General features: G+C 38.3%; 1 protein-coding gene across 1 annotated transcript in view; it reads right to left on the bottom strand.

Annotated features, from left to right (window-relative positions):
• Positions 1 to 8963, bottom strand: part of USP38 (ubiquitin specific peptidase 38) — a 32355-nt gene extending 23392 nt beyond the window's left edge. The window contains exons 1-2 of the mRNA XM_039248217.1: positions 7769 to 8963; positions 6061 to 6196 (exon numbers count right to left, since the gene is read on the bottom strand). Coding sequence (XP_039104148.1) covers positions 6061 to 6196; positions 7769 to 8450 — 818 coding nt within the window. The 5' untranslated portion in view covers positions 8451 to 8963. The remainder of the gene's footprint in view (positions 1 to 6060; positions 6197 to 7768) is intronic.
• Between the last annotated feature and the right edge of the window lie 1589 nt (positions 8964 to 10552).

A 10552-nucleotide genomic window follows, 5' to 3' on the forward strand; every position in this document is an offset into this window, starting at 1 on the left:
AAATTATAGGATGTAGAAATGAGTGTAATGGGAGCTTGTACTCAAGGAGTTTCCAATCTTGTAAGCTGACAGTTTCTCACATATCTCAATAAAAAGAATTTCCAATAAAGGGTCATTTCACGTAAAAGTAAAGTTTTAAGTTGATGTTACATAGTGGAATCTAGAATTTATTAGGCAAACTTACTCTAAGAAGAGCAGTTCAAATGTAGTTCTTTAAGATACATGGAAACAAAATTTCTTTCTGGTAACTGCAGTCTAAATATGAAATACACTGTTAAAAAAGACTGTATTTTGAATTGTGAAACAGGTCTTTTCACCCTTTCAATATCCTACTATACCAAGAAAAAAAGAAGCTTCAAATAGATAAAAGGGTACTGAAAGTCTAAATATACTATATACTGAATTAGTGTTTTTCTTCTTGAAAATCAACCCAGTTTAATGGAGATAATGGCAAAGTAACATGGAGTTTGACAGAGACTGTCCGCAGGGTGGGACATCAATCACAATGAAGAGTGGTACAACTCTTGGAAAGCATTTGGGCCAAATGTTTATACTGTTTGATCCAATGGTCCAATTTTGGGGATTACATAATATGAAAATAGTAGTGGCAAAAAAAGGTTTTTTAAGTCAGAGTGATCTGGTTTCAAAATCTCAACTTATCATTTATTAGTTGGGGAGGGGGCCCTGATACCTGATAAAGTTATTTAGCCTCTGTGTCTGTTTTCTCATCTGTAGATTACAGACACACATGCTTATTTTACAGAGCTGCTATGAAGACTATATGAGTTAATATACAACACTGGAAATACTCAATGTGTATGCTTCTTTTCTACCAAATATTAACATATGTGGCAATAAAGAAATAAGTAAATAATTGAACAAAATGTCAAACATAAATACTAAGCATACAAACATATGACCAAAAGAGCAACTAACATGTTTAAAAAATGGACTTCTAAATTGACTTGGTCATTTTCACAACAGCTATATTGTAACTATCTATATTAACACTGGAGTGTTATCTTTTTTAAGGGTTTTGCTCTTGAGATTAAAATGTTCCATCAGATTATCAAGAGTGGTCCAAAGTCCAAATGCATGTTAACTACAAGTTATCTGTATGCATTACAGATATGCTGTAATCAGCATATCTATGCTCCCTTCCTACACATATTTTACTTCCTCTCTTGTTTTTCAAGACATCTTCTAACAGTGATAGTTATAAATCATTGAAGTAGTCCTTGACAGCTGTTCCACACCTTCCAACCATTGTTAAGCTGATTTTCATAAAAGTTGATAGTCACTCTACATACATGAAGAGACACTTGCATTTGTGTACCAAGAATAAATTCACCGTAGCACTTGTATTTAGGATATGGAAAAATGCAAACAATCTAAATGTCTATCAATAAGGATATAGCTAAATATACTATGAAACATTTATGTAGAGTTTTTAAGGATGAGATTGATCTATATGAATCTATCCATGGGGATCTAACATGGAAAGAACTGAAATATTGTTTAATTAAAACAGAAAAAAAAGTGCCAGTAAGTCTTTTAAAAACTGTTCTTATTTCAAAGAAAATCATGTGAGTACATACTGTGTATTTTTTAAGTGCAAATATGCACACAAAAAAAGATGTGGTTTAGAGGAGGAGTATATGTGAACACATCTCCTGGGCTCCACATGTGGACTCTGTCCTGTGGGGAATGGTACTGCCAGAACAGAACCTGGGCTCCCTGGAACACAGGGCTGTGGCCCAGAACTCCCCTTAGCTAAGGTCAAGGGGCAGAGTAGAAAATTCCGTTTGGCCATGGTTCTTCAGTATACCTAGTCACCCAATCAGCTTTGTCCTCTCCTCCCCACTTCTAGCTTCCCATCTCATAACCCTCTACTCTTTACCTTATCCCATATGTACCTAAACTCCTGACAATCCTAAAGAAACTTCAAGTCAGAAGTACCATGAATTAGAAGCCATTCACTCAACAAACATTTGAGTGCCTATTATAAAACAGGTATTCTATTGAATCCTGAAAATTTAATAGTGTTTACAATTTCTGTTTTCAAATTGGTAAAAAAAAAAAAGTTAGGAAACTTGTCAACAGTTACACAGTTACAGCAGTACTGCTGTTTGAACTAAAGTCTGCTGTTGAATAATGCAATTCTTTTAGCTATACTTTAATTATATTCTAGTTCTGGTTCAATCTGACTGGACTAGCATATGCCCAAATCTTTTCAAGCATAGGCATTGTAAGAGGAGTTATTTTTATGGTTACTAGAGTAATCTTGTCCACCATGCATTGGTTACTGCATGAATTTTAAGGACTCTTAACCCTGATATACCAAGTCAGTTTCTTACTATTTAAAGAACATTTAATTATAGTTGTAATTTATGTACTTTGAAGTCTTCCTCCATTAGACCATGAGCTTAAGAGCAGTGATCTTACTACTGGCTTTTGTTTGTTTGTTTTTCAATCTTTAATCTTTGGACCTCCAGTATTCAGCAGAGTGCTCGGCACTGAGAAGGAGCTCAAATTTGTGGAATAAATAAAACCATTTCCTTCTAGAGCTAAAAAATATGCAACTTGAAAATCTTAACATTAAAATTAGCAATATTACATAGGACATAAAATAGATTTATTCATAATTTGTGGAGAATAAAACCAATTTTTACTTTTAGAAGGCAGCTTCACAGCTAGATCTAGCCTCAGTTGGGTTATTTGTTACATCGTTTTAAAAATCGGGAAATTTCACATAAAAAACTTTCAAGTTTCTTCTGAAAAATCAGATCAGCAACACTGAACTCAAATTTCCTGTAGCACAAGAAAACTGGAGTTGAGGATCAGCTTCCTCTTTTATAAGGTGCTTGTGCACCCCATTCCTTATTATTTCAGTTACATACGGCCTATTGCATACTTTAATGTTACTTATCTGTTCCTGGTATTGTATTTGCATTTCTCAGTATTATAGAAAATAACTGTTAAAGCATGGTAAGTGCTCTGTGTGGGGACGTACAGAGTATAGGAAATTATAAAGTGGGAGAATGATAAAACTAAACATAGCTACCCTTTTCACTTACATTTGCAACACAAGAGTAATTACTCCAGATAGAAGGTAGGTTAAATGGTAACAAGTAGGATAAATCAGAAATGCAACACAAAAACTGCATCACAACGTCCCATAGAAACAAATAGGCAAAAATTAGTTATCAAATATATTTTATTTTTAAAAATTAATTAATTCATTTTAAGCAATCTGTACGCCTAATGTGGGGCTCAAACTCACAACTCCAAGATGAAGAGTTGCATGCTCTTCCTACTGAGCCAGCCAGGTGCTCTATAAATATATTTTAAAAACAAAACAAATTGATAAGTTGGATACTATGACTATTTGAAAAGGTTGAAAAATTAACACTAAGAGTGCTGACTGCCAAGAAATGGAATTTGCACTTGATTTAGCAAGTGATGGTAGTCATTGTAATTTGTTGATCAGAAGGGAAAAAGGAAGTCAGGATGATTTAGAGAAGAGAGATAAATCACTGCTGGCAAAAAGACCAACTAGAAGATTCTGTTGTAATGACTTAGGGCATACAATGAAAAATGTTGGATATTATTCTCTAAGCAATGAAGGTGACATACCAATTGATTTCTAATTTCACTTTAAGCTCTAAAATCTGTAATTCTCTGAATCTTCCCATTTTGTTTAGAGGACAACATAATTTATGATATATTCATCACAAAGAGAAAGAAAGATAAATTCATCACAGTGAAAAAGGAATATTACTGCTAAGCAGGACACAGAAGGAATTTCTCTATGGAGAGATGGAGGAGATATGAGTGTTTCTTAAAAATAAATGAACAATGAGAACTTTATATAAAGGCTTAGAAATCAACCATACATAGAAGAGAATTGATAAAATGATAAGAATAAATGGGAAAGTAAAAATTAAAAGGAGAAACAATATGAAGAAAATCCTAATAGTATGGTGTCACAGCATTTCGAAAAATTTAAGAACTATGAATATAAAGATACCAAGAAGATGAAAACAAAAATACAGACCACTAAATATGGCAAAGAGATCACTATAAATACAAAGTAGTTGGAATAGGGGCACCTGGGTGGCTCAGTCAATTAGGAGCCTGACTTTGGATTTTGGCTCAGGTCATGATCTCATGGTTCATGGGACTGAGTCTCATATTGGGATCTGCTTGGAATTCTCTCCCTTTCTCTCTCTCTCAAAATAAATAAACTTAAAAAAAAAAAAGTAGTGGGGATAGAGGCCATATAGCAGGAGCAATATTAATATATATTTTTCTTCAATATACAAAGCATGTTCACATATGTATGCAAGTTAAGGAGAGAATGAGCAATGAGAATCTGAAAGTAATAGTTACAGATAAATTGATTCAGTTAAATTTAAGAGCACAAGGAAAAAAGAAGGAAAGCAAGGAGAGAAAGTCCTTTTTAAACACTAGACAAAAAGGGGGAAAAGGTAGAAAATATTAAAGTCCCCAAAGTCTGTGTTATAGACAGACAGATATGTATATATGTAGCTTTCTGAGAAACCAACATAAATACTTAAGTTTATGTCATGACTGTAATTTTATAGCAGGTACACAGAAACCATTTTGTTCCAAAGCACTGCATTTTGTTTAGATGTGCAATACATATAGACAGACACACACACACACCAAGAAACCCCAGGCAGATATTAAAAATAGGTAGAGAGGAAAAGCTCAATCAGAAAAATAGAGTCTTTGAAATAAAGAAACACAATAGCTGGAATAAGCTCCATAAATGGTACCTTTGAAGAAAAAATCATGGTGAATTGTAAGACAGTTCTGATTTTTTTCATTTAGCTCTCCACAGGGTTTTCTCCCTCATTTCATTTATGTCTTTACCTCATTGTCACCTTCTCACTGAGGCTTTCCTAATCCATCCTATTTAAAATTCCAAACCACTTCCTCATATTTTATGTCTTTCCTATCTACTTTTTTCCGAAAGCACTCATCACTATTCAACATACTAAATTATACTTTAATTATCATATTTAATAAAATCTAAAACAAAATCAACTTTAGGATATATAATTAGTTTATATACCACCAACGCAGGGAAAATCATGTCAACATCAAATGACTGAGCATTTATACATTTTAACATCTCTGAAATCAGGATGCATCTTGGAATCAATAAAATAAGTTACCAGTTTACGGTCTGCCTTTCCATCTAGAAAGGAAGCCCATGAAGACAGACAATTTTATCCATTTGGTCAAGAAGGTTTTGAAACACTGCCTGGCACTACGGTAAGTGTACAATAAATATGATTTGAATAAATAAATGATTGAATTAATAAAAGCATGAAAATGTTGAGAAGGATAAATTATATTAAGTTTACACCTAGAAATATATGAATAGACTGCAAAACATCAAGGAGAAAAACAAACATTAGCAGAAAAGCCTAACTACTCAAAGGAAGGATAATTGGATTGACAGCAGACTCCATATCAGCAACAATAGTTGCCAGAAGGCAATGCAGTCTTATTTTCAAATGTTAAAAGAAAATGACTGTCAATTAGAATTCCGTATCTTACCAAGTCCTCTACTGAAGAATAAGGAAGAAAAAACATATTTCAAGCAGAGGTCAAGTGTATTACCCAGAAATTCTGGTTGAAAGAGAAAGTAAAAGTATATACTCATCTTTAAAAAAACAAAAAAAAACCCAACAACAACAAAACAACAACCCAGAGAGAGAAGAAATAGGTTTCAGGAACAATAATGAGTAAATAAATTAGTAAAATATATTGATAATCCAATATACAATAAGCATATATTTTTGGAATTAAAAAAATCTTAGTTGAAAATGGACTCTGAATTAAGGGGATGTCTGTCAAACCGATAGTAGGTAAATAATTCATTCCAACTAATTTGGAGAATCTTTATGTATTTGATTCCATGATTTCAGTTTTACACATCTTAAGTTTTTCATTACCCACACAATACAACAAAATGTCTCATCCTCCCAAATCTACAACACCATCTAATGTGTCATGAAGAAGTACCTGCAAAGAGCTTGGGTCATACTTGCATCTTTTACATTTGGATCCGTAGTTAGGCTCCTGATGAGAACTGTAATCATCTGAAGAGGAATATGCTGCACAAGGCTTGCCAATGCTACAGAAGGTTCAAATGATGCATCTATTTTTTTAATTAAAAAGAAAAAGGAATATGGTAAGAAGGTTCAAGTAAAGTATTCAGAGAAAAACAACAATTTACAAAAAATGTAATGGCAGCAAAGGTGTTAATCAGGAAGCAGTTGTCAATGCTCCACCTCATGGGTAGATGTTAAATTACAGAAATGAGAGATGAAGGGTGAATAGCAATGATTGTTCATTACACAGAGAACTACTACAATATAAAAACTAAGGTTCACTATTGCCATATTTACTCCATAAGTTACTCTGTTTTCCTGTATTATTTAATATTAAGTTACTGTTGTGCTAAAATATTCATTTGTAAGTCAGTGATCAGAAAGGAAATGCAAGGTATCACTTAAATTCCTACGTTAGACCCTCCAAAGTAACTTATAACTATTAATTACAGTAGTCATTACATTGCTTTAAGGAAGATTTAAAAAACATCTCAACGAAGTAAAAAATTAAGGTGAATTTTGAGGGGATTTGCTTAAACTATATAATAATTGAGCAAATTCAAGGTGAGCACCTTTACTGCTACAGCTGAAAAAATTCTGGGGAAATCTTACAATTCTAGTAACACAGGTAATACAAGAAAAATTACAGTTAAAAAATAAAACAACTAAGACACTGCAAATATATACTTGGTAATTCTTTCCTAAACTTATTTAATTCATCAGAATGCATAAAGCTTGTTAAACCCTACTCTTATTTCTGGTTCTCAAGATAAAAGGAAAACACCTCCTTCAGAAGTTGATGCAAACAGCAGCCAGGGAGAATGGTTGTACCAAGTATAGAGGAAGTAAACACAGTTTTTGATCTACTGTTTCACAACTTACAGAGCTGAAAGCTCCAAGTCCAAAAAGTAATGCAGATACAAGGTAAAATCCCTGGTGAGAAAGCATTTTCTTGCCAATTATCACTTGGCTCCTTTCCACTTTCTAAGGATGTATTTCGAGGGCTATGTCCTGGGTGCAAAATGACCTATTTAAGGCCTCATACTCTTTCCCTCATTCAACCTGTACTCTCTCATTCCTACATTAGAGCAGACAAAAAAAAAAAAAAGGTCAATATTTAAAAACTACATAGTTAGCTGGGATAATTCAGTAATAAAACAAACCGTACAGCCCATGAATAAAAAAGTGGGAAAATTAAAAAAACGGGAAAAATTCGTAACAACAAGATGACAAAGTACGATAATAGCATGATAAACATTATCATGCTACCATTAGTCACTAATGAATAGAAGCTTTATATAGTAGCTGTCATCCTCAAAGCATTCCATAACTTGAGCAGAGGCTGGGCAATTAAGCACCTTATTTATTGCCAAAGATCTCTGACTTCAATGTTCTCAACATTTAAAATAGGTACACTATCTTTTTTTAAGGCACAAAGGGACAGCCTAAAAAAGGGTAGTGGATAGGAATAAAATTTTGGATGAGAGTATTCAGATTTGATTTCCACTGAAAATGTTTTCAGGGCAGAGACGCAAACCTGGTGCGTGCATGTGTGTGTGTGTAAGAGACAGACTGAATTTCCAAGAGATTTTTTTTTTTCGGAATATAATAACACTTACCCGTGGAAGAAATGCTTGCAAAAACTTCTTGCAGGGAAGGCAGGAGTGTGGAGGGCTCGGCCTTCCAGATGTTCTGCAGCAAGTTACTCACTTTTGTCACCTGAGAGACATATTCCCGCAGCTCCTTCTCCTGGGTGGACACGCACTGGAAATGGCCTATCGTTCGAACAAGCTGTTGACAGAAAGTGATCGACAATTTTCCCTTGGGGATGCACTGCACGAAGTCGCTCAGCAGGTCGCTCAGTCGGGCACACAGCTGCGGCTCCGGCCTCTCACACACCATGCGTAGCACCTCCACCTGCAGCAGGCTGAAGAGGTCCAGCACCGACGGGCAGCTCATGATCAGCTTCAGGCCGTTGTGAATGTAGTCCAGGATGGCTACGTCCTTCCTGTCCAGCGAGTGGTAGCCCTGCTGAAGGAGGCCCAGCACGAACGTCTTGTTGAAGAAGGACTCGAACTCCGGCCGGTGGTACCGTGCGTAGGCCTCCAGCACTTGGTGCCCCACCTGCCGCTGAAAGGGGTCTTGGCCCTCCAGGATGAGCCGGGTGGTCAGGTCAAACATGGCTTCGCACTGCGCCTCGTCCAGCCAATGCTCTGCCGATTCCACCACCTTCCGCACAATCACCCGCTTCAGGGGCAGTGGGTGCGAAGAACTCACCAGGCCCTCCAGGATCTTGTCCATGGTCGCCAAGCTGCAAGGCCAGGGCCACGGGGTTAGGAGCGGGGGCCGACAGTCCCGACGTGGGGCCCGAGAGTCCCGCGGCAAAGGGGAACTTGGAGGGGAGCAGCAGCAGCGGGTCCGACCACCGCCACCGCAGTCTCAGCAGCCACATTTATCGGGCAGGGGGGCCCATCCAAGCCCAGGCGGGGGGTGGCAAGCCTGGGGAGGGTCAAGAGCCGGCACCGCCCGTCGCGGGCCTAAGGAGCCAGACGCCCGCACTCCGCCGCCGTCCCGGGCCCGCGTTCCCTCTCCGCATCAGCGCGCAGGGGATGGCGGGGACCCTCGGCAGCGGCGGGCACACAGGGCCCGGGGCTGCCAGCCAGTAGGTGGAGGAAGCCCGCCTTCACTTCCTGTAGCAGGTGTGGGCGTCCGGGCTCTAGCAGGTCATAAGACGAAACCGGCCTTGGTTGAGTCAGAAGCCGCTGTCACTGAAGGTGCCGGGTCAGCCTCGGAGAAGAAGAGGAGGTGAACACCCTTGACCCGGATTCAGAAGGTCCCACAAACAGGAAGTGAAGGACAAGGACCGTCCGGAAAGGCTCGCCCCTCCGCCCCCTCCGCCCCTCCTTCCCCTCCGCTCCTTCGCCCCTCCTCCCCTCCGTCCCTCCGCCGTCTACCCTCTTTCTCCCTCTCCCACTCCTCCGCCCCAACTAGCCGACTCCCTCCCGGCTACCCGCGGAACCCCTCCCCGCCCTGCCGCTGCTGCGCAGGCGTGGCCGCTGCCAGTCGAGTCGCGCGGCGACGCCCGCGTCAGTGGGCATCGTGTGTCGAGTCACAGGCGGCTTTCTGGGAGGCGCGGCTGCGAGCGCAGGCTGTAGGGGTGGTCACGATTTTTAGGATCCCTACGTCCCCGTCTCTGTAGGTTCTGTCCGGGTCAGGTTACTCGTGAAAGCCTGAGGAAGTGCTATTTATGTAAAATTTTGTGAATGAGAAAATTTTGGAAACGCGAGAAGAGCATTTGGGGGAAAAAGTAAGGAGGGGAACTCAGAACTGGGATTGAGTAGAGAATGTTTAAGGTCTTGGCTCGTTCATCGAGAAATGAATTAGGCTTCTAAATGCCTTTCTCCTGTGTTGTGCTTATTAAAGTAAGGACTGTATTGGCAGCTGCATACACATTTTATGGTCAGTATTGGTAGAGGTTTGCTTCATCAAGCGTGTAAGTAATTTGTTTTTAGTGAGCTTTTGGGACCTACCAAAAAACTAAAAGCCTCCCCAAAATAGGTAGGAGAGTAAGGAAAATAGCAAGTGAGAAACAATGAAAGGCATGTATTTGCCTATGTTGTATTAAAGAGTACTTTGAAGATAGAAAACCGGGTGAAAATTTCACAATGTTTAGTACCCCTTTTTGTTGCACTTAAAAGTGCTTCGCAGATACTGGGATTTTTATAAATTGAAGGTTGTTGCAGCCCTGTGTCAAGCAAGCCTGTTGGCACTTGGCTTTCTAATCATGTTTGCTAACTTCATGGCTCTGTCTCATTTTGGTTATTGTAACATTTCAACTTTTTGATCATTACTTGTTAGGGTAATCTGAGAGCTGTGATTATTCACTGGAAGCTCAGATGATGGTTGACATCTTTTAGCAATAGAGTATTTTTAAATTAAGGTATGTATGTTTTTAGAGATAAAGCTATTACACACTTTAATAGACTGCAGTGTACTGTAAAATTAGCTTTTACATGCCCTGGGAAACCCCAGAATTCATACTCCATTGTGATAATTACAGTGGTCTGGAACTGAACCAGCAGTATCTCTGAGGTATGCCTGTATGTGTGTATGCTGACATTGAACATGTATGCCTGTATGTGTGTATGCTGACATTGAACATGGTTTACAGTACACAGATGCAGTCCTCAGGCTTGTACTCTTTTAAGTTAAATACCAAAAAATCACAATAAGAATTTTGTTTTAATGAGAGGATTTTAAATTGGAAGAAATTGCCTAATTATAGCCCAGTTCAGGTTTGGCTAATAAAATTGTGAGATTTGGCTTAAATAGCCTCTAATAGTGACAACATTTTAAAAAAATGGTTTAAGATGTATGATAGGAAAATGAACAAAATTGTATGT

This window comes from Hyaena hyaena, unplaced genomic scaffold (genome assembly GCF_003009895.1).
Source record: "Hyaena hyaena isolate Hyena2069 unplaced genomic scaffold, ASM300989v1 scaffold_304, whole genome shotgun sequence".
Lineage (NCBI taxonomy): Eukaryota > Metazoa > Chordata > Mammalia > Carnivora > Hyaenidae > Hyaena > Hyaena hyaena.